This window comes from Durotheca rogersii (assembly GCF_024521655.1).
Source record: "Durotheca rogersii strain YMJ 92031201 chromosome Unknown GGS23scaffold_3, whole genome shotgun sequence".
Lineage (NCBI taxonomy): Eukaryota > Fungi > Ascomycota > Sordariomycetes > Xylariales > Xylariaceae > Durotheca > Durotheca rogersii.
This window is the reverse complement of record NW_026251234.1, coordinates 1334640-1361796: the sequence shown is the minus strand read 5'-3', so window position 1 is coordinate 1361796 and position 27157 is coordinate 1334640. Positions and strand designations below refer to the sequence as shown.

Here is a 27157-nt window from a genome sequence, read left to right as displayed (position 1 = left end):
ACTCAAGTTGCGCATATACGATGAGGTTCGTCGAGTTGTCGAGAGAGCAGGACGACGGGTAAATGAAGAGTATCAGCCGGTTTCGCAAGGGGAGAATACACTTCCCGGTCCAGTCGTGTCTTGCTCGGGTCGGTATTGCTGGGATCTCTAGGATGTCGTCGCACCACAGCGTCGGAATGGTACGGCACGCAGAGAATTCGATGTTTCTCTACTTCAACTACCAGAGGCCAATTAGCAATTACGTAAAGATGGATAATGCGATGTGTTGATGTTGCGCCAACGCGAATGGTTCCAGTGCGTGTCCAGCGCAGGTATGGGGAGGGAGGATTGATCGTGCTTGGAATGCAGCGCGAGGGTTAACGGTTTACATTTGTGCTGTAGAGGCGACCGTGGTTCGAGGTGGTTCAGTCTTGTGGGGGGGGGGGGGGGGGGGGGGGGGGTCGACAGGGAGATAAAGGGCAAGGGACCGGGTGACTGACAGTTCTGAAGTAAGATGTGCGGATGTCTGCGTGGGTGTAGTGGGTGGCGGTCGGTAGTGGAGATGGGATGGGTGGAAAAAGGGAAGAAGCGGCGGGTGGAGACGGAGAGGGAGATGGTTTAGTTTAGGAGGTGGAGGGCAACAAGTATCAGCGTACATACATTTCTAGGTAATACATTCGGTACTTGGATAGGACGGGTAGGCAGGTACCTGCCAAGGCAGGCGGTAGGTGTTTACTAACTTCAATAGGCAGTAAATCGCTATATATATGAGAGGCACGTACCTCATCGTGCATGTCAAGCTGCTTTACAAATCCAGGTACCTGCTACGTAGCAGGGTACACGACCCGAGGCTTAGTATTGATATAGGCTCTTAGTACCTGCCTAAACCTGGATGCATACCTACATCTACTACCCTTCTCAGCAGCTGAGGTCGATTCTGTACCTCGTCAGTAGATGTTAGGTTGTAGGTCGTAAGGAGGTTAAGTTTAGGCAGGTAAGCACTCCTATTTCCATCATCGGTGTGGCGGTAGAGCCGTGACGATGAGATAGATTTTGCGAGATGAAGTCACACTCGGGGAATAAGAGCGAAACGAAGGAGAGGAGAAAGGGGTGGAGGGTCCGGTAACGCTGACGGGCTGGCAGGCACTGGGAAAACTTTGATTTTCGGTGGGGCGGTTGAATCTCACACCTCTTGACATGCGAACGTGGTACGCAGGCGTATTCGATACTTCAATCCGTGCTTCTACCCCGGCGACCGACTGAGATGTGGTCTGGGTATCACATGTCGCGTGTACGGCGCCAATACGTACCTCATGCACGTACAACCACTGAGACAAATGCCTCCACGCGACCTCACCACCTTCCACTGCCTGGGTACCTAAGGTACCTACAAAATCATAGTAGGTACCTACCTAGGTATCTCCTATCTACCATACGGGGGGATGGGGGTCTGTCGACACTATGTCACGCACTATTACCCTCCCTAGAAAGGATCACTATAGCTGAAAGTATTTCTATCGCGATACTAAAGCGAATTAAACTTAGGATGCGACATAGGTATAATACGAACGCCATATTAATCTAGTAGCTCTTTCTAAGGATAGAATGGCTGTCCTATATAATGTCAAGCTAGAATGCATGTCCGAATCGATGGGATATCAAGAAGGTAACGAATACCTACCTTATTAGAATGACTATAACGTAATGCTTATATTAAACTATGATAAAATCCGTACCATGACCTTTGCTGTAAGTATCTTATACCGAATGAAAGAGCTCGTCATTATGACCTCATTTGAAGACTACTTCCATACCGTGTTAGTATTGCAGACATACTGTCGATAGACCCCCCCCTCCCGCTATGGTAGGTACGTGTACAGGTAGGTAAGTAGGTAGGTAGGTACCCGTGCAGAAGTTAGGTACGGGAGGAAGTACCCAAGAAGCAATGTACATAGGTGCCTACCTAGGTAGGTACCTAGTTACCTGAGTCATGTCTAAGCGACCTAACCGCTCGTCTGGCCCACATCAAACTGGGAATGGCTACGTAACCTGACCTAACCGTCCCGAACCGCCGAACCCCAAGAGGTAGGTACGCCAACCGTCGATCCACAGGACACGGATCAAGTAGGCTACGCTGGGTAGTACCCCACTGCATGCAGGTTTCTACTACCGACCTAGGTACCTGCTAATGTACCTACGTAAGAGACCTTGGGTACCTACACCGTACTATCGGAAGGCTCGATACACGGAATGTCGAAGTACAAAGATACCTGAGGTGCTATACCAACGGCAGGCTCTTTAAATGCGACGGACCTATCTCTTACCTCCATCAGTAGAATAAAATTGGGCATATAATTAACGCCCCGAGGAATGGCAGGCGAATAGAATGAATCAGCGTTTATACGAGACCAATCTCAGCTCCGCCGGGTTCAAGTCATATGGAAAAATTAGGTGCTGCTATCAGGGGAGGGGAGACCTGTACATATGAGTATGTCGCTCAACCTCACGAGATCCATCCCAACGGGGGAACACGGTTATGCGGATGTTTGCCCCAAGAAGAGTACCTTGGAGGTGTGTCGGGGACCTGATTCTTCACGTAATGGAATGCCCTCAATGTGCGCCTGGGTCATTTCGACATCTGGTACACCAGGCAGGTTACCTGGTTAGCAGCAGATGCAATCTGCAGGTACTGCAGCTGATGGTCTCCTGGTGAGGCCATCCCCTGCCAAACATTCTACCATCGCGTACTTACTTGTTATTCCTAAGGGAAAAGGAAAGAGAGAGAGGTAGGACGCTGAGGCTCGCCGGCGAGCCTTTCATATGAATGGCAGCCAATGGAAACCCGCTATCGGCAACACCACGTCCACAATGCCCGGTTAGGTAGGCATGTAGAAACTAGCCTGTCCGTCATGTCTGCTTACTGGCATTTCACTCGAGCCCATTCATTATCGAAATTCCTACCGCTCGACCCCAACCGCTAGAGAGTCAAGTGTGGGTCGTAATGGTCAACGAACGGCACTTGATGGCTAAACGGACCCATGATGCTAGGTTCATGGGAGAGTAGCCCGGTGCCGTACTCATACAATCCACCCACAAACTCTTACCGAGTCACGAGTCTGAGTGGCAGCTCCATTTGCGACATACTGAGGCGCTCAATTACTGCCTCCAGGTAACAAGAAAAATTAAAAATCGCCCCAACAGCGTTCTCATTGCAAGCACCCTACCTGTCTTTCTCTGTACTATCTACTCTTGGGGTCCGTGTTAGTGCTTACCGTGAAGAGATCGCTAATGTTCACTCCGTTCCTGGTTCCTTTGTAGATGATGGTTTAAAGGCGAGGCTTGCCGCACCCTGCGCGTCTCCTCATGCAACGGCGGGTGGGTAACCAGACTTTCATCTTCAGACCACTGGCGACTCAAGTAGCCAGCAAGCACACATCTAACAATACCAACAGCAGATTCATTAGATGGCAACGAGCTTCAGCATGGAGCGGTGATTTGCCGGCTCATTCGCTACACCTGTAAGCATCAACATCACACTAGGTTCTGCGCAAATCAGTACATATAGCGACGTCTCGGCAATTAGCGACAACGGGCTGAGACCGCGATGCCCCAGAGGGCCCGTACACAACTTACTACCTTAGGTACCTCAGGTATGTGCTGGACCCCCCCGTGTCTCGTGTGTACGTGCTTCCCTAACTCTTTGCACATGCCTACCTACCTAGGTATGCAATATGCATGCATGCGTGCCCGCTCTCGTTGCACACCACCAGCAAACGCCCCAGCCGTAGGGGAGACGGGCGACCCGTAGGTATGGAGGCAGACGTTGTTACCGGTAGATTTTCGGGGGTGGGTTACTTAGAGGCTGCCCCTCTCCCCCCCTAAAAAAGCCCCGAAGCTCGTATTCAGGACATCGCCAAGGGTGTCTCCCAAGTACTACTGTCACAAACTTCGTAACAGACACTATATATGGTGACAGACTTTTTTTGTCGGGTTTCCGGCCTCCAGACGTTTGTCGAAGACGCCAGGGGGATTTCAAAGCGGCAACCAGGCGAAACTCCTGCGTCGCCATACACATTGGGTGGTACACGTACCCGGTGCACCGCGAATGTGCCCAGCCTGAGGTTACCTTCTGAGGCGGGAAAGGGGAATTGATGTACGCTCTCTGCGAAGGAGACGGCCGTAGGGCGGTCAAGTATCCCTACTTGCATTACGGCGCCTCGTCATTGGTGATGCCGAGCTTCCAGGCGCGATGTGACCTTGTCCACCTCATTAGCTCGAGCTTGACGTTTACAAGAAGCACAGCTACAACTCGCCACGGGCGGCAATCTATTCGGCTGTCTCTGTGAACCTGGATTCGTGACTCTTGCATAATGCGGGAGTAGCGAGGGCAACTCGAGCATACCTGTTATACCTCTCGAGACTGACACGTAGAAGGTTGTGCGCTCGACGCATGCATCTCCCCTGCGCTCACATACGATAGAAGCGCTCCTGCGAAGCTCAATGGACGACCAGCCCCAAACGTGCATTCAGGCAAGGCCATGTTTGGGTTCTTTGTCGTCGCTTTGGTGTGAGCAACTCGAATTTCAGCTAAGGTGGTTTGCTGCGGCCTTCGCTCGGGGTGAGAGAGGCGCAAGGGTGATTTAGGGCGATGGATTTCGATTCGCTAAATCCTCTCTCGAATATTTCACAGATCTCTGGGGGAGTTCCTTTTTTTTCTTCCTCTTCCTCGTCTCCTTTCGACACGGCTCGCAAAGCTCAAAGCACAGTTATCCCGCACCGCTTTTCCCATTGGCCCGAAGCAGAAGCTGGTCCTGATGATTTCAAGGCAAATGACGCGGGATAGAAAACCCGCGAGCCAAGCAGGTTGATTGGACGCGCCGCAAGCCCGACGGATCGAAATCCTAGCGACTAGGCGTGGTTGTTAAGATGCTGTACAACGGGGATTGTTGGATGTGACTGCAGGACGGAACTTGACTTCAGGGAACTAACCAGGCCTTGTTTCTGTCTCTGGATGACGGGTTACTTTCAGGTCGAAGGTGTTTCAAGCTCCGCCCCTTGGCGCAGGAAATGGACGTTTCGGAGCACCCATCTCAGTAGCAGCCTATTAGGCGTGGACCGAGGCCCGACGATAACGCCGCAGTTCTTGTAGGAATGTCTGGCGTTTTATTCGCATCACGATGTATCGATCATGATGGAGTAGTTTGGCTTAGCAGCGTAGGCGAGCACTTAGCCACCTAGCTGCCAGGCACCGCAAGACGAACAGAGATCTGTGAATGGGGCAGTGATGCATATCAGGTGCGATGGAATCGCCACGAATCACCACGCGGGTTTCTATTCTGGACCTGCCAAGCTGCTTGGTTTTCGGTACGTGATCCCGCAACAGCTAGACGCGTGCACAACATAGGAACACAGTATACTACGCAATAGGTGGTATCTCCCGTCGTCCTGGCCAACGGGGATGTCATGCCAGTGGTGGGAGCAGAAAACGTTGAAGGCAAGTAAGGAATAGCTCGATGAAGAGTGGTTGACCACCACGTAGCCAGTAACTAGAAAGGATGGATAGTAGAGGAGAGGGGTTATCAAAGAACATGAGTAGGGAATACAACCACGAGTAGACGACCTCAAAAATTAGCACCTAATTACCAATAGGTGCCTAGTCTTAGTAGGTAGTCGGGCACCACTCCGAGTAGGTACCTGTGGAAGAACTGTTCTCGCTGGCGATCCCCTTTTCCAAAAGGGCAAGAAACGACGTTCCATTCTGAGTTGTCAGGTGGGTGCGTGTCAATTCAATTAATGCATGCATCGCAGATGCCATCGTGTCAGTGCGTGTTGCGCTTTGGCCGGCGGGACGGGGGGAGGGGGAGGGGGAGAGGGAGAGGGAGAGAGGGGCGGGAGCAGGGGAAATGGCTCGGGCCAATCAACGGTGGATGACATAATCGATTGTTTACTCGACCGGCCAGCGGCTGGACCCGTCCTGGCAACGACAGACGACGGGTTGCACCCAAACATCTCCGGTCTTTTCAACCACCCCCCAACCAATTTGACAACCCAGCGCCAGCGGTCCGATGAGCTGCCTAGAATTGCAGCCCTCGCTCCCGATCCAGTACGGTCATCCATAGAAGGATATACATTCGCAAAGTGGCTGGACCGTCCGAGAACAAGTCCGACAATGGCGTACAACCCGCGAATGTCGATAATCCCGGCGTCGCAAACGCAGTCGCGCACGCGTAAGAAGGAGGAGGAGGCCGATGCATTCATGCGTCTCCCGGATAGAGAGATTGTCGGTTGCATAACAGATATCGGCATCCCGTTTACTGTTGCCGACTTGCAGAAACCCAACCCCCTCCAGGTGCAGATGATCTTCGAGTGGTTCGCCGAGCTCCTGCTCAATGCGACCCGCGAGACCGTCGAACCCGCTATGCGCGCCGCCGCCGAGGACGTGTGCGGCGAGTTCATCGACATCGTGCCCCCCGACACGCGCAACCTCATGGGCTTCTACGTATCCCTACGCAGGCTATTGCTCGAGTGCGGCATCACCGACTTCAGTTTTAGTGACCTGTACAAGCCGACGCACCCGCGGCTCGTCAAAATCTTCAGCTACCTCATCAACTTCGTCCGATTCCGCGAGAGCCAAACAAATGTCATCGACGAGCACTTTAACAAGGCAGAGCAGACCAAGACGCGGATCGAGACGCTGTACGGAGAGAACCAGGACATGGAAGCCAGGCTAGATGAGATGCGGCACAACCGGAAGGCGATGGAAGCTCAGGTGCGCGAGAAGACAGAGCGCAACGAGGAGCTGAAGAAGACACTGCTGGAGCTACGTCGGAACCAGGAGAAGGTCGCCGTCCGGCTAGAGGAAGCCAAGGCAAAGAAGGGGGAACTGGCGCAGAGGCTCGAGCAGAAAACGACCGAGAAGATGCTGCTCAAGCAGGAGAGCGCCAAGCTCCGCCCGTACACCCTGCAGAGCCCCCAAGCGCTGCAGACAAGCCTCGCGGAATTGAGCAATACTCTCAACACAGATAAGATGCACATCGATTCCCTCGACCGTCGGGCCAGAGCGCTCCAGACATCGACCGACTCGTTTGGCGTCGTATCGACGGACGTCGCATCGTGCATCAAGCTACTGGACGAGATCTCGACTGAGTTATCTAAGGAGGAGGAGGAGAGCGCTAGGATCGCGAAGCAGCGGGATGCTCTGTCGGAACGTGGGAACAACGTCCGCGAGGTGGAAAGGACGGAGGCGCTGCTACAGAGGCAGCTGAGCAAATGGAACGAGCGCACGGAGAAGCTGCGCGACCAGAGCCGGGAGAAGGCCCAGGAGGCTAAGGAAAAGATGGAGGAGCTCCGGGCGCTACACAAGAAACTCACAGAAGAGCGTGCGGCAAAGGGCACCGAAATTGAGAGACGTAGAGTTCGCATAGAGCAGACGGAGAAAAAGGTACGTGCCTTCTCACATCCCAACCGGCTAGCCAGCCGACGTCTCAGGCTATCGCAATGGACAGATCTGCTAACAGGAAGGGTGCGGGACAGATGCTGGATCTTAAAGAGAACATTGAGAACGAGGTTCACAGCGCGTACGACGAGTATCTCAAGATGGAGTCGCATATCAAATTATACATCACGGAGATGGAGCAGGCCATCTAACACCACTACTCCGTACCTGCTCATTATGTGCAAAACGATGGGATGCGGAAAGGATACCACGGCGGGCGCTCGGGCGTTTGAGGACTGCACTGGCCGAGAGCGGGCCGGGATGTAGATAGACTGACTTCGCTGTCGATTATGGCGGTTGTTTTCGGCACTGGGAAGAGATACACCCACACATGTCATTCTACCCATCATTTTACTGCAAAACCCCACCGTTTGGGACCGAGTTTCTTAATTTCACCCCACGCCTCGATGCACTCATTCTTTCATTGTTTACTCCTCCTTCTTTGGTTCGTCATCCCACGGCCCGCGCTGGAAGCGGAACCACCGCTTCATGACCCTGCCGACCTCTACGGTGCGACCGGCCCAGCGACCCTCTTCGGAGCCGAGGCCGGCGCGACGGCCACCGCCGCCGAGGATGGGAACGGCCTCCCGGAGCACGTCCTCGAACGCGGGGGCGGGGGCGGTGGCGGGGCGCCGGGGCTCGACGAGGACGACTTTCCAGGACATGCGATGGCCAAGCTCGACGGCGACGGCTGCGGAGTCGGCCAGGCCCTGTGCGCTCCACTCGCTCGTGTCGTGGTGCAGGGCGAGGAAGCCGTACAGGACAAGGCGCGGCGGCGCGGGCCATCTCCCAGGGAGCTGCCGCGGCTGCTCCTGGGGCGCGGACGGAGGCGGCGGGACCTTGGAGGCGTCGGGCGAGAAGACGGCGAGGTAGGCGCGCAGGTGCGTCACGGTGGGGACGAAGGCGACGCGAAGGTGCCGCGACGTGGCGACCTGATGCAGCGGGGCGGACGCGAGGCGGTGTCGTCCGAGGCGCTGCTCCGTCCGGCTGTCGGTAGCCTCCTCCGGCACCTGCTGCGGGTCTACACCGCCGGCGGCTGGGGGCGAAGGCACCCCGGCTTCGACCTCGCGCCGGGCCTCATCGGCAAGGGACGCTAGGAAGTCCGACCGGGAGGCGCATACGATCAGCGTAGTAGGATACGTGTGGTAGCTCAGGATGTAAGTGAGGAGCTCGGCGGGCAGTGCCGGGGAGAGGAAGATGAACGGCGCTGAGGACATGGACCGGCGTGTTGCTTCTTGGGAGAGACGTTGACGGGTGGTGGGTAAGCTTCTATGGTTGGTAAGGACATAAATATTATAAATAGGTGTATAATAATAATCAACAGGTATTCACGATTATGCATAATTGTGATCATGAGACCCGTGATCGATCAGGTACCTCCCTGTGCGTAAACTAACCGATGGACGGTGAGGCATGGCGCGGTACGGCACCCCTTGCAGATTTCCTGCAGATACTCCCTCCTCAGGTTCCCGCCCGATGTGCGGGGCCTAGGCCGGCCATCCGCCCCCCGCCAAAGGACTGGGGCGGGAATGGGAAGCTGCTGAACCGGCAGCCCCACCCAGAACTCGACCCAATGCAAGCCCGCCGACGTCAACCGTACGGACAGCCACCCAGCACGTACCTAGTATGCACTTACGGTGGCTGGGCACTGAACTGCGCTTACTCATCACTGAGCCGACGGGCTAGTTTCATCAACCCCAACTCTCTCGCACTATCCCCGACGTCACGCCCCCTAACCTCTTCGCCAGCACACACAACACCCCACACGCGACCGCCAGCAGCTCGCGAGCTAGCTGCGCGCCCCTCTCGGTGCCATGGAGTCTATATCTCGGATATCGAATCTGCTCGAAAGCGGTAAGAAAAATGCACACGCCGTGAGAATTTTGCCATGGTTACCTATACTTACCGACTCGCGTCCCGGTAGCTCGAGAGCTTACCCTCGACGCCGCCCAAGCGGCCCGAAGCTCTCGCAGCACTACGCGATCCTTGCCTACCGCCCAACTTAAGAAGCTCCTGGATAGCCGCAACGACCGCGACGTTCTCGACGGGCTTCGTCGTATCATCTCTGTGCGCGTTTACAAATGCCTTGCCCCTCGGCCCCTTCTCTCTCTCCCTCTTTCTCTGTGCGTCTCTCCCTCTCTGCGCGCCGGCTAACCGATTCTCACCTGATCAGTTGATGTACCGCCAGCAGAAAACCCTACCCTTCTTCTCCTCTATTGTCAAGAACGTCGCATCGCCGAACCTCGAGATCAAGAAGCTCGTATATATATATCTGATACATCATGCCGAGCAGGAGCCTGACATGGCCTTGTTATCCATCAATACGATCCAGAAATCTTTGTCCGATGCGAACCCCCAAGTTCGGGCCCTTGCTCTGCGCACCATGTCCGGCATCCGGGTGCCCGTGATCAGCCAGATCGTCTCGCTGGCTATCAAGAAGGGCGTTGCCGACATGTCTCCTCACGTGCGCAAGGCTGCCGCACTCGCCATACCGAAATGCTACCGCCTAGAACCGAGCACGCTGCCACAATTGATAGAATACCTAACGACGCTTCTGGGCGATAATCAGTACTTTGTGGCAGGGGCGGCGGTTAGTGCCTTCATGGAAATATGCCCCGAGAGGATCGACCTCATCCACAAGCACTACCGGGGCCTTGTTAAAAAGGTGGTGGACATGGACGAATGGAGCCAGCTTGCAATGCTAAGGATGATGACTCTTTATGCGCGAAAAAGCTTCCCCCGACGAACGAAGAGCGGTAAATCAAAGCATAGCCCGACTGGCCTCCAAGACTCCTATGGAGAGGGCCCGTCGGAATCGGCTTCGGACGAGGAGCAGATCACTGTCCTTGACCCGGATCTCATCCTCCTGCTCAACGGCATAAAACCGCTTCTCCAGAGCAGGAACTCGGGAGTCGTAGTGGCCGTGGCGCGCTGCTACGCGGATATCGGCACTCCAGAGTATACGAAAGCTGCGGTAGGGCCGTTGATGGCGCTCCTAAGAGGGGCGCAGGACATCCAGCAGGTTGCGCTCTACAATATAGTATCTGTTTGTCTCGTACACCCGGCGTCATTCGTCAAATACGCCTCCCACTTCCTCGTACGCGCGACCGACCCGGCGCCAGTGTGGGAATTAAAGCTCGAGGTGCTCACATTAATATTTCCCTACAGCCCCTTGCATACGAAGAGCCTTATCCTTAACGAACTCGAGCACTTCTCTCGCGGAACGAACAAATCGCTTGTTCGCGAAGCAGTACGGGCCATCGGTCGCTGCGCACAGGCGGATCCGACCACGGCACCCCGATGTATGCGATTGCTACTGGGGCAAATAACAAGTCTCGATGGTACCCTCGCGGCCGAGTCCCTAACGGTCATTCGCCATCTCATCCAACAGGACCCTCAAGCCCATGTGGGAACCGTGGTACGCCTAGCAAAAAATCTCGATTCTGCGACCGATCCGCAGGCCCGCGCAACCATAGTTTGGCTTGTGGGCGAATTTTCAGGTCTCAACGGCGAAGACAATATAGCAGCCGATGTGCTCCGCATACTGCTCAAGGGATTCGTGGACGAGTCGGAGATTGTCAAGCGGCAAATTGTCCTCCTTGCCTCCAAAGTCTATTTACATCACGTTAATAGGACGACCGAAGCACAAAAGGAAAAGGAAGAGGAAAACCAAGATCAGCCCCCTCCCGGTCCGGAGGAACACCCTGTAGCTCGATTATGGAACTACGCTCTGCTCCTCGTCCGCTACGACACGTCTTACGATTTACGAGATCGCATGCGCTTATACAAGGCCCTTCTCAGCGTCCCGCAGCTGGCCACTCTTATGCTTCTCGCACCCAAACCCGCGCCCCAAACGCCCAGTCCGTCGGAAATGAGAAAGGGGTTTATGCTAGGGTCATCTACATTGGTTCTTGCCGGTGGGGGAGGCGTGCATGGCCTCCGCGGATACGAATCCCTGCCGGACTGGGTTGAAGAGGGCAGACAACCGAACCCCAAACTCCGGGGTCCAGATGGGGTCGGAAGCGAGTTCGACGGAGCGAAGACGGCAATACCGGCAGCACGGGCACTGGCCGGCGGCGCCGCGGGGGGCGCACAAGGCAGGAGCAACGGGCTCTCGACGTCAGCAGGGACAGGCGCCAAAACGCTAGACGACTGGCTCGCCGAGGACGAGGAGGAAGAAGAAGAGGAGGAGGATGAGGAGGAGGAGGAGGAGGCAGTGAGTGCTGAAGAGGAGGCAGAAGATGGAGAAGAAGAAGAGAGCGGAGAAGAGGAAGAGGAGGAGTCGAGCGAGTATGAGACAGATGATGCCAACGCTGAATTAGAAGGGTTCCTGAACGGCTAGGGTCTGAGGTCCTTTCCACCGTAGCATTTCTGCATACTGCATTAGACTAGGGTGCGTGGAGACGGGCAGACGTATACGCGCACGCATAGGAACAAAAAAAGTTTCTACATACACGATCTTACATGAAGGGAGGACTAGTTAGGGCGTCCGCGACCCGTTGCTTTTAATACTATAGAAATGCCGCCGCGGCCCATATCCATCCAAGCAACGCAACCTACCGATGCAGGCGCTGGGTGTTTAGAAGCGAATTCTGATGGCATGAGCATGGATTCCGGGAGCGATTTTAGGGGTAAGGAGATACAGGCGCAGGCAGGCTATCGATAGATGCCTACGACCGTGTTGGCGGCATGTCCTGAGCATACTGGCTTCTATGCGGTCTCTAGTCTACCCATCTAGATATTTATCCTCAAAACTTGCAAGTGTCTATATGATAGGCGCAAGGACTGCACCCTACACCCACGCGCACTACATATGTAATACATCCTCAAGCTAACCTAGCAGAGAGATATTACGCGTAAGAACGGGAATAAAACGGTACCTACCAAAAAAAGGGGGGGAACCACAAGCTCCTCTGGATGGCCATAAACGATAGGAAGTCTAGCATGCAGCTGTGCCCAAGGCACACTAACTGCTCCGCACCACGGCCGGGGATGAGCCCGTCGCTCAGCTATAGCGCGCCTCGGGAGACACGCGCCCGGCCTACGCGCCCCAGCTTCCCGGGGCCACGAGAGCGGTCGGTTAAGGGGTAATGCTTGGCGTCGCGGGGAGAGGAATGGGAGGATGTACAATCGTCCCTCGAGCGCGATGACTGACGGCTCGTCTTGTATGATGGAGCCGCCCCAGCCGCCGGACATCTCGACGATTTTTTTTTCTGGGGGGGGGGGGGGGGGGGGGGGGGGAGGATGCCTAGTTAGCGTGCCTCCCGGTGTCTCGCTCCGAGGCTCTCTCTCCTTTTCTCCTCTGCTTTTTTTTTTTCCTGGCGAGGGGCAGAGAGGGGATAACAGCTCCCCGGTAGGTGCAGCAGATCAGAGTGCCCGTATACGCGCCGGTGACAACGTAGCGGAAGGTGCCGAAGCGAAGGTCTTCCTGCCAGTCTCTCTTTCTGTTCCCTCGAAGCGGAAAGAAAAGATGTACAAATATGGATGAAATGTCTCAGGACAAAAGGAAAAGGGGGGTGGGGGGGGAGAAGCCAGGAAAGAAAACAGTAAACTCACCGGTGAGCGCGCTCGGGTAGCCTTAGGCGCGCTTCCAAATGCCGGTAACGACAAGGCCGACTAGATACAGGGCGGAAGCGGCGGCGAAAAAGGCGTCGATGCCGAGATTCGGGTCGGAGCTGAACACGGTGGCTTCGACGGGACACACCGGGCCGACCTGGACGCAGAGTCGGAAGCCGGGGTCGGGCGGCTCTCCTCCCGTGGTGGTGTTGGTTGACATTTCTACTTCTCTTCTCTTCTCTTCTCTTTCCGGGCCATTATGGTCCCTCTCAGTCCGGCGGTCCCGGTTTTTTGTATAAGTATATAAGTATGCGTGTAGTCTGTCTATTTTGCTATCCGAGTTCCGGGGGGTTCGTAACGCTCGGAAGGCGGAGCATGCAGAGTTGGGTGTTGCCGCTGCTAGTAGCATGAGGCGTGCCCGGCTATCCCGATAATGGCGAGAAGGAGGGATGCCGGGTTAATTTCCACGAATGGCATCGGATTGTGAGCTCAGCGCGGGTGAGCAAAAACGCTTTCAGGAGGAGACGGAACGGTTAGGCATGTGGCAACTATTCGGTGATGAAAGCGAGTGGGAATGGGCATCTAACGTGCACGGTCTGATGGGATACAAGGAAACCCTCGAAAAGACCGAGAATGGCAGTAGCAGCAGGATCGTAATTAGTCGGCGAGTCTCGGTGCATTAGTGGTGTGATCATACCACGTTCGCCGAGCTGGGGGCGGAAGGGGACAGAGGGGGGACGAGGGGAATGAAAAAGACGGAAAAAAAATGAGCTTCGATCGTATTCGCGTATATCGACGATGCCACCGGTCGTGCCACATGGCCGGTATAGGCTCTCCGCTTATAACTACGGACACCCAGACAGCTATCGTCCTCAGGCGAGTATCGCACGCTTACGTGCCAAAAAGGGAGATAATTTATCATCGGAGGGAGACGCAGAATGGGCAGACGTCCCCGCGTACGCAAGCGAGAGAGAGAGCGCATCGTGGGTGTAATTATTAAGGAGCCAGCGAGGGAGAGAAGCGAGACACCGTGGCCTGGGAAGGAATCCGAGGTCTCGTTCTGATTTATCTCATTTTGTTTTTTTCCCTTCTTCAAGTTCTACCGAATCCGTCCCGTGTAAGTCGGCGTTGGCTGTAAACCCGCTCTCCTAGCTAGAATCCCGCGACCCAGATGCCGGAAAGTGAGATGAGACGACCCAGCTAAGGTGCAACATACACGTATAGGGATACCCATAGACACATTTAGTTCGGCCAGGGTCCCTCACGCATGTGTTGATAGATCCTTCCGATTGTGAACCGCGAGCGGGTTGCCTGTATCGGTACTCTACGCTTACATAGATGTGAATAAGGATATATTGCTCAACCTCTTGTGCTAGGGGATTCTTTCTTTTTATTTTAAACTGTAGTGGCGAGTAACGCGGCCGTTTGTTTCTACGCTGGCACCTCGACGCACAGACGGCTAACCCCTACGGATAGTCAAGGAGCGGCGGGTGTGCGCTATAGCGAAGTACGGGGCGGCTCAACACTTTGCCACGCAGGTTTGAAATGAGATCGGGTGGCGTTGTTCTTGGTGTGAGCTTTTATTCCTCACCGCCGAGGAACCTATACACGACAGAGAAGTCTCTTCCTTTACACAGCTCTGCCTTCTCCGCCGCCTCGTACACCTCATTGGCCCTACTACCGAGTGCCAGCTTAGCCTTGGCTTCGTGTGCGGCCACGATGGCGAGCCTCAGGTCCTTGGCCATCAGGCTGATCCCGAACCCGCCGGCGTAATCGCGGCTGGCCGGCGCCCCCTCGACAACCCCTTTCACAGGATTATTTACCTCGCTGGGCCAGCACTTGCCAGTACTCACGTTGATGACACTTGCGAGAACCTTGGGGTCGAGGCCCCTGCGGATGCCCAGGTTCATCGCTTCGGCTGTGGCGATGTTATTGATGGCCAACAGGTAGTTATTAGCCAGCTTTGCGGTGAGTCCATTGCCCTGGGCGCCGCAATGCAACACTCGTCTGCCCATCCGTAGCAGGATCGGCTCTACTTTTGGCACCACGGGATCAGGGGCTCCCAACATGAAGGTTAACGTGCCTGCAGTTGCACCTACGACGCCGCCCGACATCGGAGCGTCCACGAATTGGCCTTGCTTCGCATCTCGAACCAAACCTGCAACCTCTTGCGATGACGAAGGGTCAATGGTAGAGCAGTCGATGAACACTCTGTTCTTCTTAGGCAGGTCCGGAGATAATATTTGGCTGAACACAGCCTTCACGTGTGCGGGTTCGGGCAACACCGTGATCACGATATCCTACCGGCACTCGGTTAGCTTCGGACGCTCAGCACACGGCAAAGTCGATCAAAGAGAATAGTGGGTGATGTCTTCAGAGGATTGGCTTTAAAATGAAGTGTTAATCACGGCAAGGCCGGTGAACCGACCCCAACTTAGATCATAGATAGAACAGACTCATCATACGGGACAAGAGAAGTAAGAGAGGCAGGAGGGGCGGCAAGAACGTACTGCTTCTTTTGCAGCGTCCTCCACGTCGTGAGCGACCCCGACAGCGGCACCACCGGTTTTAGATGCTCGAACCTCTTGGGCGAGGCGCCTCACCGACTCGCCATTGATGTCAAATAATCTGACCGAATCGCTCGGCGATAGCTTCGACTGAAGATTTTTGGCCATTTGGTAGCCCTGAATGTCTCGCGTCCGTTAGTCTGAAGCCGGAGGTTATACATAGTCGGGTAGCACGACGCGCGGCGGGTGGTTAGGGGTTAGGGGTTGGGGTGTGCATTACCATCTGTCCTAGACCGATGAAGCCATAGCTCTCCAGCCGCTTCGGCGTTGTCGAGAAGGCTCGTCTGCGAGGCCAACAAAGGTTGCGTGCGACCAAATGGGTGCTCCTCGTGACGGACGGCATTGTATGCGAATGGACATGCGTTATAGGAGGGATCGAAGCGCGAACGGGAGCAACTGGCGGCGGTTTGCAGCCAAAAGGATATGGTGGGCGAGGAGTGAGTGTGAGTAGGTCCAGGGCCAATTGGAGATTTCCCCAAGTCTCTTCAAAACGGCGCGCGGCATGGAGTCGCGGAGTCGCGGGGTACTGAGGATTATCCGAGGGATCGAGTCGAGTAAGACCGACTGTTACCGCCGCTAAGCTGGTCCCCCATCTTCCCTTACCTCGCCCGGTTTTCCTTGCCTGCCTCTCTTTTTTCTCTCCCAACTAGCCCTGAGGCTGTCTCTCAAACGAACCCACTTGCTTGCTCCGACACATATTCGGCGTCGATCTCGAAGGTGATCCAACTTGGGTCGTTTAGAGGCATTGCGGCGGGAGGCAAGCACAGAGGCAGGGATTCGGATTCACTGAATTAGTTCCGCCCAAGATCTCTAGAGATATGTATGCTAGTTATATCCAGCCATGAGAATGGGGGATTTTCGATCGGCGAGATGACTGCCTGACTTCCTGTTGCTTCTGCGCAAGCTCGACTAGAGATGATGTGGAAGGAGGAATGAAATGATCAGGCGGAAGCTGGCAGAGCTTTTTTTTAACTGTCCCTAGTCCATTTGGTATCTCTCGACGCTTGGACCACTGCCGACCGCGATATTTTTCCTCCTTTCGTTTATCTTGAGCTTGTTTTATTCCTGTCGGCTTTTCTTCGGCCAAAACCAAACGATGACCCTGATGCCAACTTGATCGTTGATGGCGCTCCCTAAGCTTTCACTCATAGTGGTAGAGATAAATTATATCTTTATTATTTTTCTCCGCTGCATGGCGTATGCGCGGAGCCGTCCTCGATCCGAAACACCTAATCCTACCCGAAGAACAATTATACTACACGAGACCTTATCCATCTATAAGCCGCAGAATGTAAACGTCTACGTTTTGCGCAACAGTGGCATATATACATACAGACACACATATATGGATAGTTTTACGACAGAATGAGGTACGATGGGAAACACCAGGAAGCATGTTGTGGCAGATCATACAACATACAATTAAGGAAGGACGGCCGAGATACTCCCTCACCCGCCGCGCATCGAGGGGATAATGTAATCGCCCTCTGTGTCAGAAACCAAAGGCGCCATTAATCATATCCTAGACTCCAATTCCATACCTAAAAATTATACACCGACTCCAACCCTATTTCTAGCCGCCCTGGGGATTGTGGAATCTTCCCCTTCTGATGGTTGACCCGTGACTAACTTGGCTAGTAGTACATATATGTCCTGTTGTATTAAACAGGTTAGGCCACTCGCACTTGACAGGTCTCGAACCAATCCCTGTTTCTCTCATGGCTCGTGTTCCTCGGATACAAAATAAAGTAGACAATTCTACCCGGTAGTCTAGCATTTGCCATGGGTAGAGCTTTGCGGGACTATAAGACTGATCAACGAGTGAATTGTCTCTTTTTCATTATGAGCCTCTAGGGACCGGTAGACCGAAGTGCTCCCGGACACCTAAGGGGAGCGTATGTATGAGCCGTTCTTTCGTACGGCTCCGAGAAGTCCGAGTCGGAACTGCTGACTCCGACCAGCAGTTGGGGTATGTGCAAAAGTAATAGACGAGCGACCCAGCTTCCCCTCTCCGAGCGAGCGCAAAACCCATCGATACCACCTAGACTCGTCACAAATGGTCGAGCAGAGTGATAAATACTAGCTAACCGAGAAGAAAAAACCAAATCAAAAACACTGAACAGCGACGATACAGGCAACTAGGCCGTTTATGGCCTAAAACACGCCCATAACGTATGGGATCAGAGCGCTGGCGGAGATAATTAGCTCGTGGCACAGCAACTTACGGGACTGGAATAACTTACCCAACTGCGAGTGTCGCGCTGAGACCAACCAATGCCCGGTTTCTGACACGCTCCTTTCTCAATTGTACCTCTGTCTTTTCTGTCTTGGCTTTCTTTGACCGTGGCTCCTCCGGAACCTCGTCAGCCTTCTCTTTGCCTTCCTCCTCTTCATTACCCGCGATATCATCCGCCTTCCGCTTGCCTTTCTTGCTCGACGACGACGGGGCGGAAGTCTCAGCGGCAACATTCCTCACCATCTCTTCCGCCTCCTCGATCATCCGAGCGGTGTCCTCAGAATTAGGTAGCTCGCTGTAAGCAAGTTCCGCCTCAACGGTGTTTTGTGTCGTCGCGACGTCGCCGTGGAACTCGACCTCCTGGCCAACCCTGATTTGTACCTCAGGTTCTTCCTCGGTCGACGCAAAGACCCCTAGGGCCTCCTTCTCGACAGTCTTGGTTGGTATCTCCTCGGTAGCAGCCGTAGACGCAGCATCTTCGTCGGTCTTAAAGCCATTTGCCATAGACTCCGTTTCTTCTTTCAGAGATGGGACTTCTGTGGGGGAGAATTGGGATGCGGGTACTTTCGTCGACCGTTTTCGTGGAGACGCGATAGCTCGTTTCTTCGCAGGACTGGCCGAGCGGCGGGCTCGTGTGCTACGCGGGAGCGATGAGGGAGTCGGCGGCGCGAGAACAGGCTGTGTCGGCAGGGAAGTCTCAAATTTCGGCGGAGCGGCAATTCTCTTGGGCGGGTTTTCCGAATTGTTGGTGATGGCTATGTCGGCCGAGTCGAGGAGCGCGCGAATCCAGGTAGTGATGCGGTACTCCTCAGCCAGAACCAAAGCCTGCTCCGGGGAGATCCAAACGTTGCCAGCAGTCTCTTCGTGGCTCGTTGTGGGCAATGACTTGATATACTTGCGCTCCATTTCTTCCTCCGCCGCCTCAGCATAAGGGAAGGTCGCTTTAAACATGCCGGTGGCAGAGACGAACCCATCCTGACTGCGACGCATGAGGAAGTACGAGTTTGGCGAAGACTTGAAGATGCCCGAGTTGATACCTTTCGGTAGAGGAGCCCGTAGGTGCGCGTAATCAAAAACTCCTAGGCTAGAAGGGTCGATATCCCCGGCGGCGCCCGCCGCGACCATCTTCGCGGTCAATTGGGTCTGGCCGAGACGGCGACGCGACACGAGCTCATTATCTGCAGACGGAGTAAGCGACGCATGTCGACGGTGACCAGGGGTACCGCTGACGTACAGGGAGGGATATCGTCAATCATGAGAGGGTTGTGCTTGCTGGGTAGGTGCCTAAGGACGGCCATCTTGGGCGACGATTTTGGTGTCGAAAGTGCGACTGGACGAAATGCTGCGGTCTAATTGTCGAGGTTGCTCGATGCGATGGTAAGCGACCAACGTGAGAGAATTAAAGTAACGCAGGAGAACTGAGGCTGGTCGCCAGGTTAGCAACTGCTTGCTATGGAGTCGCGCCGAGATGCGATGCGATGCGATGTGATGTCGCGGGTCGCCATAGAAGCGCGAGCCTGGGGCACTCTCGACTGGTCGGGTCGCCGGGACGGATCTCACTCACGTTATGGGGACCTGACGAGAAATAGTGGAGGAAGAGGGAGATGACTATAACAAAAGCAAGGCTAGTATGATGATCAGGAGCTTCGGGCGAAAATCGAAGCAGAGAGATGAAGTAATTTATTATTTATTTCTTTTTTTTTTTCTTCGGAGCCAAGTTCGAGAGAGGGAGTCGGCAATGATAATACGAACTGACACCCTGCGCGGGAAAAAACGTCCTCTCCCCTTCTCGCTCTTTTTTTTCTCGTAGCTAAGGCGGCTCAGGGAAAAGGGTAAGGTCAGGAAGAGGGAGGGTAGCGAGAGAAGGGGAGAAAGCTGGGGGTTTTCGAGTCGCGCACGCTGCCTGTCAGAGAAGTATCTCTGTCAGCATTAATGATTTGTCCTGGACTAACTACCTAACGCCTGCGAATTAGGAATTGGAGGGTTTCCGTTCCGGGTTTAGGGGTAACCAATTTCTACGAGGTATTGGTCCAATAGAAACACCAAGCTCCAGCAGGGGGGAACGTTAACACCCCAATTAGGACTAGCGCCTTTCAAGTCAAGCTCGGACCATCACCATTTCAGGAACGGGATGTGGGTAAGATGTATCAAGTACACATTATTAACGCAATATTTACCATCTTGAGGGGTACCTCATACTGCTGCACAGATGACGCTGGTATAAGTTAACAGGTCTCACTGGTCTCCAAGGTTACAGGCCTTGTATCTATGAGAGGTATGTACGTAGGTAGGTAGGTATGTACATACATTAGGCGTAGGAGGTAGGTAGGTACAATTTAGTTTTTAGAGGTATCCACTGTTGGGTATGCGAATACAGCGCCGCAAGTGCCTTCTCACAGCGTAGTACTCCCTTTAACACTATTATGTGCTTGTACATACGCGCATAGCAGTGTCGTCACCTTGGGTCAATACCACCGCGAGTTTAAGTCTGACTTCTAGGTGCCCAAGGCACCAAATTCAAGGGCTCCATTATTCGTGAACCCAGAACACTTGATGCGCGAGACGGCTCCTATACGGAATGTTTTCCCTAAATGAATACCGAGGTACTGTTTTGCATACTGTCTAATAAGATATAGGAATATGCATACATGCACGTATCGTATGCGTTGACAAAGGGCATGCAGCTGACAAGATACATGTGCAATGTTACCCCCAAGGTACCACTTTAGGAGGATAGAGGTTGCATGAGAGGCGCGTACGGATTATGAAGGTGGTACATAGGGCAGTCGTTGGCGGGTGGCACACCGACCGCGTGACCGGACTACGGCCAGGTTACCGTATCTCACAGCATATAACAGGTGCTACGTAGGTAAGTAATACGTTCGTATCTCAGATAGGTAGGTACCTATTCAGATACATAGATAAGGCACATATGCATAGGAGAAATGCCATGTGTTTTTATGTATTTTGTGCGGGGCTATGCGGTATCTGCTAACAGGCCGAGCGGTTTAGTTTGGAGCGCAAGGATCAGGTGCACTCCCCCAGGACGAAAGCTGCTCCTGGCTGCCAGCAAGCCACCAAAGACGGCCCCCATCGAAGCCTCCCCCATACCAAGTAGAATTCCACACTCGGGTACTGCAGGTGCCTTGGCTCCTAATGACCTCAGGTATGTAGCACACATGTACACCCCACCAACTCAGTACCTATCTACCTATCTCCTAAGTACATATAGCCCCGAGAGCTGAGGGCAGGAGGGTACCCTGATGCAGATATCCGTACCCTACTCATCTCACTCTTTGTTATCAGATGGATACCGGTAGAACCCTGGGAAGCACACACTACGGTACCCAAGCCTTAGGTACCGCTCCAGTGTGGATCGCTGGGCTAACTAGGTACACCTCCGTCAGGTACAAAACCATCACCGCCAGTCCAGTCTCCCTGACCCCTCCTACCGGTATTTTACTACACCACAGCACCACCACCCATTATTTGCTTCGACTCCTGTTGTAAACAATATAAACAGTAGTATTGTTCCATCTTCATCTTCACCTCTCATTCTCCTTGTTATCCCCCCCCCCCCCCCCCCCGCTCCTTCTCATACTCTCCTTCAAGATGGCTTCCCATGACGAGAACGATCACCTGCCCGAGGAGACTCAGGGCTACAAGCTCTCAGCGCCCAAGCAGACCTTGGCTGAGTATCAGAATATGGGTGAGTATGGCAAGCTTTTTATATCTATCTATCCAATAGCACTTTGACCTTATTTGGATGGAGACCTCATGATGTGCTGCTGCCTCATGCACACTACCTACATACTCGGCGATACCTCCCCAAACAATGGCAAGGACTGGAGGGACTTGGACGTGTAGGAAAAGGGGGGATAGCGATGAGGCTCAACGTACCATTTACCTTCACAAATGGGTTACCTGGTGAATAGAAGTGGTGAATCCAGCCGCACGGGAGATATGGATGGTATCGACACGACAAGATTTGGGCCTATGAAGAGAACAGCACAGTCCGGCACACGTCAAGCAATTCTTGTCACCGGGTGCACGACGGGACCAAACAACCAACCTACTCTGGCTCTCACCTCTTGAGCTCCTCTCTGCCGCTCCCGGGAGACCAGCTTCCCTCACCAAGGAGTGATGCCATACCTACTTACATATCGACCTCTGTCACTTCAATATGGATGAGCAGCCTCCTCACCAGCCATCCACACCTCGCTCCTGTCATCGGCCAGGTGGAATCATCCATCATACAGCCTCCACACCGCATCTCGACAGTGCCTATCGTAAACAGCTTCAGCCACCTCCTGGTCGATACTCCGAGGACCACTACATCCCCCCTCTTCTTTACCGGACTCCCTCCGCTCATTTCCCCAGCCCTGACACCCCCGCGAAGACCAAACAAACCCCAGAGGAGTGTCTGAGGAACTACCCCAGGCTCGGCACCATCACCACCATCACTGCTGGTGGAACTGAAACTCGTCTTCAGAAGCTTCCGCAGCTGCGTAGGAATTTTGGGAACTGGCTCAAGAATAAGAAGGTCACGATGGGCCCGCATCGCCGGCCCAATTCCATGTCATATTTGAGCAACGGTCTCGACCCCTACATGACGTGCCGGGGGCTACCTGATACGCCCATGCTTGTGAAGCAGGAGGTTAAGGTCACTGGTGCTCTAGCAAACTCATCTCGCACTATTTCATCTTCTTCTACCGCGGGTGCGCGGAGTGACAAAACTGTCATCTCTCAATTCAAGGTTACTAAGAAAGCCTCTAACAAGAACATGTTTACAGATGCGGGCGACGAGTCTCTTCAACGCTACAAGCAGTCCCTCGGTCTTGGTGGCGGCGTGGACCTCTCCGACCCCAACGACCCCCGTGTCTGCATCATCAATTCCCTGACCATGGACTCCCCCGGCCGCCCCCCGGTCACCATCGACCTTTCCGCCCCGGGCAGCGAGAGCACGCTCAAGGACCACCCCTTCAAGATCAAGGAGGGCAGCAAGTTCACTATGGTTGCCAGCTTCAAGGTCCAGCACGAGATCCTTAGCGGCCTCCAGTATGTCCAGGTCGTCAAACGCAAGGGAATCAAGGTTAGCAAGGACTCGGAGATGTTGGTAAGTAGTAACATCGTATTCCCTCGCCCATATCCTACCGATCTAGTCCCACGGCCCTGGACTTGAGTATTATTGGACTGACATATACGCTACAGGGCAGCTACGCTCCCAACACCGACAAGCAGCCTTTGTACTCCAAGCGCTGTAAGTGTTTTTTTTCTCCCCCCCCCCCCCCCCCCTCCTCCCAACTACTCGAATCCCAGAAAGGTATTGTTTTTGTTCTTTCTCTTATTGACGGCATCCGCAGTCCAGGAAGAAGAGGCTCCGTCTGGCATGCTGGCCCGAGGCCACTATAATGCTGTGTCGAGCTTCGTTGACGACGACAAGAAGACCCATCTGCAGTTTGAGTGGAGCTTCGACATTACCAAAGACTGGTAAGTGATGCGGCGAGTCCTGCTTGCGGCCGGAATTGCAACGGTCAAGGGGGAATTCCTTCCCTTCTCTCTTTCCGTTCCCTTGCTGCTGGATTTGTTTGGCTTCACGACCGAGAAGGGAAATGATGTAAACGTGGAAACCCTCCTGAAAACAAAGGCAAAAAGAGACACTTTCTAGATTTGACGATGATGAAGGATGGGCAGCGGATCTGCCCGGACGATCATGAATTCATTCTGTTATTGGCCTGTAAGTAAACAGGATTGCCCTGTTTGTAAGAAAGGACCCCGATGGTTCAGTCTAGGTAGTTGATCTACTTCAGGAGAATTGGGAGAGGGCAACCTTTGCCGTCATCACCTCTACTAGACCTTATGAGCTTTCCTCACAACAGATGGCATGATTCTTTCTTTTCATGTCTCTGGGGATCAGAGGCATGAGTTAATACACACGCAAAATACCAAAAAGCCAAAAAGAAAAAAAAAACACTGGGTATTTCTAAGTTTCCCCCTTTATCCACGTTGGCCCCCTCTTTACTCCTACATCTCACAGACATGCTCGAAATGATGTCAGTAGTAGGCATGTATGTCTTGGACGCCTATGTTTGTCTGGCCCTGCCAGCATTAGTGTCCTTATAAGAAATAATCCGGCAGCGAGTTCCCATCAGCGCTCTTCTCCACCCCCTGCTGCTGCATCTCCTTGTGCTGATCATTTTCGGGGGCAGCCGCGAACACATTGAAAAATCTCTCTCCAGCGTCGCTGACCTCTAGCACGCTAGCCATATTTCCACATCGGTAGCAGTAATTTGGTGCGCTCCACACCGTGCTTAGTCGGTCGTCGTAGAGGACCTGGAAGCCCTCCTGGCAGAGCTGGTGCGCGCGCAAGATGTGGTTCATGTTATTGACCGATAAGAATTTTTTAACCACACGGGCGCCAAATGTGTAGCCTGCGCCGCGCGGTGATAGAGAGAACTCGTCTCTCTCCGGATCCGGGTCCGACCACACAAGATCCGCCATCGGACCCTCGTGAGGAATTTCTCGGAACCGGTCAATAATCTTGATCTGGTCGATGGAGTGGATTGACGGAGACAGGCCGCCGTGTACGCAGAAAATCTGATCGTTAATGACGACCGAGAGGGTGAGAAAATCGAACATGTCCGTGAAGTAGTGCCAGACATTAGCATTGCCGTACTTTCGCGAGCATTCGGTATAGAACCCGTAAGACTGCGTGACGCCGCGTGATTCGTGGTTGCCACGTATTAGGTGCACGCGGTTGGGATACCTGAGTTTGAGACAGACGAGAAGAGAAATGGTCTCCACGCTGAACATACCACGGTCAACATAGTCGCCTGGAATAGCGTACCCGAAGTTAGAAAGATTGGGTCCTCGTATTTATGACCTCGATAATAGTGTGGGTTCTCTGTGCGCTTACCGAGGAAGAGGTAGTTCGTGTCCGGGCACCAGCCACCAATTTTGAATATCTCTATCAAGTCGTAGAACTGGCCATGTATGTCCCCCACAACGGTGACTGGGGCCCGAACATGGACCACGTTGCTCTCCCGCATGAGCAATTCCTTTGTCTTGGCACATATCGCCTCGATCACCGACTCGGCTAAGAGCTCCTTCTTGTACAAACGGGAGATGCATTCATCTAGATCAACCGAGGCTAGGAGACGATGGAGTCATCAGCTACGGCCGATGGAAATCCTGATTGTCTTATTCTCGTCTTACGCAGACACGGATGAGCGGGGAGGAAGACAAACCTGGGAGCCCAGGCATCTTTAGCCAACTCCGAGAGAGAGAGGCGCGGGAAAAGAAAACACCGACAGATCAACCCAACCTCGTCTTCTCTCTCTCTATCTCGCTCGCTCTCTCTCTCAAGAAGCTACTCGTCCTAGCTAACGATAGGTGGGCTTCTTTCGGCTCCGGGGAGATGCAAAGTCGAATGGGGAGGTCGAGGGAACCGCAAACATGTTAGAAGGCGGGAGGGCGTTCGCAGGCTCACATGGAGAGCGTATCGGGCCAGCTCGCGGTGCGGTTCGGAGGGTAGGGCGGCATACGGTCGGGGGGGGTTGAGATAAGGTGGCGCGACACAACAAGATAGCACCTTCTCGCGGGCAGGGAGAGGGGGCGAGATAATTGATGTTATGGAGTTGAGAGTCGAATTCGATGGAGGGCGGAATCGTTGGAAGGACGTTGAGTTGGTAAGCTACCCCGGTTAGGTAAAGGCTGTTATCGGTATCTACTGTCACCTGCGGGCCAGCTGCGAGACATCTAGATTTGCTGGAACACTGGCCCCCGTGTATGCCACGTTCCGGCTTGTATCACCTGGTGCAGGGAGGTTGCAGGGACGGCAGCTGCTTGACGCGACGAGTTACAGGAAGCCTCGTACCCATCCCAAGAATCAAGAAGAGATGTACCTGATGCATCCGATGTATACACGCATACACAAGACAGGGTCCGAATTCTCTTCTCCTATAGGTAGGTATGCAAATGTACGATATGCGTGTAGCGGTGTATACCTTCCTGTGATACGATAATAGTAGATGATGTATGCACCTAGCTAGATTGATAGGTGCCTCGTATTATTGTATTGCGGCGGTGATAGCACCTAGGTAGGTACCTACCTCCTAGGTAGGGGAGGTACCTACCTGTAAGAGTTGAATCTTAACTTGACCTTAGTACCTAATTCCTAAGACGTATCATCCAGCAGGTGTCTATCTGCCTGGCTGACCAGTTGCTATTCACCTGTAGAGTCCCCATCCCATTTATTGGGCGATGACGCGGTAGGGGGGAGGAAGTAGGTAGGTATGTACGTTGATGCAACGGGGTAGGTAATAAGCCCTTCCTCCTACGACGCAGGTGTGCGGGTAGTATTGGGTAATCGACCTAGGTGTCACTCTCTTGTGGCCGCTGCGGGATCTTCAAAGCACGTATTGACGGACAGAGAAGCGAGAGAAGGGACTTACGACTTTTCGCGATCCGGGCCAGCGCGCGCGGCGGAAGCAAAACCATTCCATCTATCCTTCGTAAAGGAGGTCTCAGATCAGCCCAACTAGTCCCCTGTACCTTACCCCAACCTCTAACCGGATTAGGCGATTTTGCCGAGCTTTTTCCCTGTCAACCAAACTTTATCCCTGTCACCCAAACTTTTCGTACAAGGGTCACTAAATTCTCCTTTCTAACCACCGTACGAACGTGTACTTAATTTATTCTTTTTCGTGATTAAAAGTTGGCCTAGGAGCATCCAATAAATAATTAGATTAACGGTGGTGGTGGTGGTGGTGGCGGCGGTAGTGGTGCAGTTGACTTGGTAGTGGTGGTAGTGGTGGCAGTGGTGGCGGTGGTGGCAGTGGTGGCGGTGGTAGCGGTGGTAGAGGCTTAAGTAATCAAAAGGATCTTACCCCAACCAACTAGTGGAGTACGGTCGTAGGAAAGAGCCAATAGAATCTTCAGGAAGCCGTGACCCGCTTTGGGGTGAGGTTCAGGGGACTAGTTGGGCTGATCTGTAGACTCTCGTAAAGTTACCTACCTGCCTTCATCCTCCTATCAGGGATGCGATCCGATACATGCATATATGACCGATATATACATACACGGTGCTTAATGCATAATCTACCGGTCCCCAGTTGATCATAAATGCACCTTAGCTTAAAGCCCTTCGGACAAGGTTTTCCACCGACTTCAACTTCTCCCCTTCAACTTCATCCCGCAAAGGGCCTTTGCGGCCTCAACTTTGCCAACGGCTCCATGGCCGTCTGCAACAAGAAGCGCGCCGAGTCGTGTTGCATTCCTCAGTTGGGAGCACACCCTCCATGGATTGAAACCGGGCAGTTCGTA

The 27157-nt window shown here is 53.7% G+C and overlaps 7 protein-coding genes across 7 annotated transcripts; 3 read left to right on the top strand and 4 right to left on the bottom strand.

Annotated features, from left to right (window-relative positions):
- Nucleotides 1-6148: 6148 nt before the first annotated feature.
- Nucleotides 6149-7626, top strand: GGS23DRAFT_602979 (Nuf2 family protein; the record flags this gene model as incomplete). The annotated part of the gene is made up of 2 exons (XM_051519409.1): nucleotides 6149-7420; nucleotides 7513-7626. The coding sequence occupies 2 exons, from the start codon at nucleotides 6149-6151 to the stop codon at nucleotides 7624-7626; spliced, it is 1386 nt and encodes a 461-aa protein (XP_051375442.1).
- Nucleotides 7627-7764: 138 nt separating this feature from the next.
- Nucleotides 7765-8872, bottom strand: GGS23DRAFT_284996 (uncharacterized protein). The gene has a single exon (XM_051512590.1). It carries the CDS (start codon nucleotides 8689-8691, stop codon nucleotides 7903-7905), a length of 789 nt encoding a protein of 262 aa, XP_051375441.1. The 5' UTR covers nucleotides 8692-8872; the 3' UTR covers nucleotides 7765-7902.
- A 324-nt stretch (nucleotides 8873-9196) lies between these two features.
- GGS23DRAFT_284965 (ARM repeat-containing protein) lies at nucleotides 9197-12063 on the top strand. The gene is made up of 3 exons (XM_051512589.1): nucleotides 9197-9328; nucleotides 9399-9541; nucleotides 9648-12063. The coding sequence occupies exons 1-3, from the start codon at nucleotides 9289-9291 to the stop codon at nucleotides 11814-11816; spliced, it is 2352 nt and encodes a 783-aa protein (XP_051375440.1). The 5' UTR covers nucleotides 9197-9288; the 3' UTR covers nucleotides 11817-12063.
- Nucleotides 12064-14355: 2292 nt separating this feature from the next.
- On the bottom strand, nucleotides 14356-16330 carry GGS23DRAFT_284824 (putative 3-hydroxyisobutyrate dehydrogenase G6G8.5). Its single transcript, XM_051512587.1, has 3 exons — nucleotides 15818-16330; nucleotides 15541-15714; nucleotides 14356-15330 (listed from the first exon to the last, which is right to left on the bottom strand). The coding sequence occupies exons 1-3, from the start codon at nucleotides 15938-15940 to the stop codon at nucleotides 14611-14613; spliced, it is 1017 nt and encodes a 338-aa protein (XP_051375439.1). The 5' UTR covers nucleotides 15941-16330; the 3' UTR covers nucleotides 14356-14610.
- A 1275-nt stretch (nucleotides 16331-17605) lies between these two features.
- On the bottom strand, nucleotides 17606-19253 carry GGS23DRAFT_284881 (uncharacterized protein). Its single transcript, XM_051512588.1, has 2 exons — nucleotides 19068-19253; nucleotides 17606-19011 (listed from the first exon to the last, which is right to left on the bottom strand). Exons 1-2 carry the CDS (start codon nucleotides 19129-19131, stop codon nucleotides 17837-17839), a joined length of 1239 nt encoding a protein of 412 aa, XP_051375438.1. The 5' UTR covers nucleotides 19132-19253; the 3' UTR covers nucleotides 17606-17836.
- Nucleotides 19254-21022: 1769 nt separating this feature from the next.
- Nucleotides 21023-23556, top strand: GGS23DRAFT_284744 (E set domain-containing protein). The gene is made up of 5 exons (XM_051512585.1): nucleotides 21023-21542; nucleotides 22627-22949; nucleotides 23045-23093; nucleotides 23197-23373; nucleotides 23442-23556. The coding sequence occupies exons 1-4, from the start codon at nucleotides 21446-21448 to the stop codon at nucleotides 23325-23327; spliced, it is 600 nt and encodes a 199-aa protein (XP_051375437.1). The 5' UTR covers nucleotides 21023-21445; the 3' UTR covers nucleotides 23328-23373; nucleotides 23442-23556.
- Nucleotides 23557-23917: 361 nt separating this feature from the next.
- GGS23DRAFT_284773 (serine/threonine-protein phosphatase PP2A catalytic subunit) lies at nucleotides 23918-25343 on the bottom strand. Its single transcript, XM_051512586.1, has 3 exons — nucleotides 25081-25343; nucleotides 24750-24983; nucleotides 23918-24666 (listed from the first exon to the last, which is right to left on the bottom strand). The coding sequence occupies exons 1-3, from the start codon at nucleotides 25094-25096 to the stop codon at nucleotides 23951-23953; spliced, it is 966 nt and encodes a 321-aa protein (XP_051375436.1). The 5' UTR covers nucleotides 25097-25343; the 3' UTR covers nucleotides 23918-23950.
- Between the last annotated feature and the right edge of the window lie 1814 nt (nucleotides 25344-27157).

Excerpts from the sequence above, each read along its gene's own strand:
- GGS23DRAFT_284996 (XM_051512590.1), bottom strand. The coding sequence starts at position 8,691 with ATGTCCTCAGCGCCGTTCATCTTCCTCTCCCCGGCACTGCCCGCCGAG.
- GGS23DRAFT_284965 (XM_051512589.1), top strand. The coding sequence starts at position 9,289 with ATGGAGTCTATATCTCGGATATCGAATCTGCTCGAAAGCG. Across the intron at positions 9,329-9,398 it reads ATCGAATCTGCTCGAAAGCG|CTCGAGAGCTTACCCTCGAC; the intron begins GTAAGAAAAATG and ends GCGTCCCGGTAG. Across the intron at positions 9,542-9,647 it reads GGCTTCGTCGTATCATCTCT|TTGATGTACCGCCAGCAGAA; the intron begins GTGCGCGTTTAC and ends TCACCTGATCAG.
- GGS23DRAFT_284824 (XM_051512587.1), bottom strand. The coding sequence starts at position 15,940 with ATGCCGTCCGTCACGAGGAGCACCCATTTGGTCGCACGCAACCTTTGT. Across the intron at positions 15,715-15,817 it reads TCATCGGTCTAGGACAGATG|GGCTACCAAATGGCCAAAAA; the intron begins GTAATGCACACC and ends CGAGACATTCAG. Across the intron at positions 15,331-15,540 it reads AGGACGCTGCAAAAGAAGCA|GATATCGTGATCACGGTGTT; the intron begins GTACGTTCTTGC and ends GAGTGCCGGTAG.
- GGS23DRAFT_284881 (XM_051512588.1), bottom strand. The coding sequence starts at position 19,131 with ATGGCCGTCCTTAGGCACCTACCCAGCAAGCACAACCCTCTCATGATT. Across the intron at positions 19,012-19,067 it reads GATTGACGATATCCCTCCCT|ATAATGAGCTCGTGTCGCGT; the intron begins GTACGTCAGCGG and ends CTCCGTCTGCAG.
- GGS23DRAFT_284744 (XM_051512585.1), top strand. The coding sequence starts at position 21,446 with ATGGCTTCCCATGACGAGAACGATCACCTGCCCGAGGAGACTCAGGGC. Across the intron at positions 21,543-22,626 it reads GGCTGAGTATCAGAATATGG|ATGCGGGCGACGAGTCTCTT; the intron begins GTGAGTATGGCA and ends ACATGTTTACAG. Across the intron at positions 22,950-23,044 it reads GCAAGGACTCGGAGATGTTG|GGCAGCTACGCTCCCAACAC; the intron begins GTAAGTAGTAAC and ends TATACGCTACAG.
- GGS23DRAFT_284773 (XM_051512586.1), bottom strand. Across the intron at positions 24,667-24,749 it reads CACGAACTACCTCTTCCTCG|GCGACTATGTTGACCGTGGT; the intron begins GTAAGCGCACAG and ends ACGCTATTCCAG.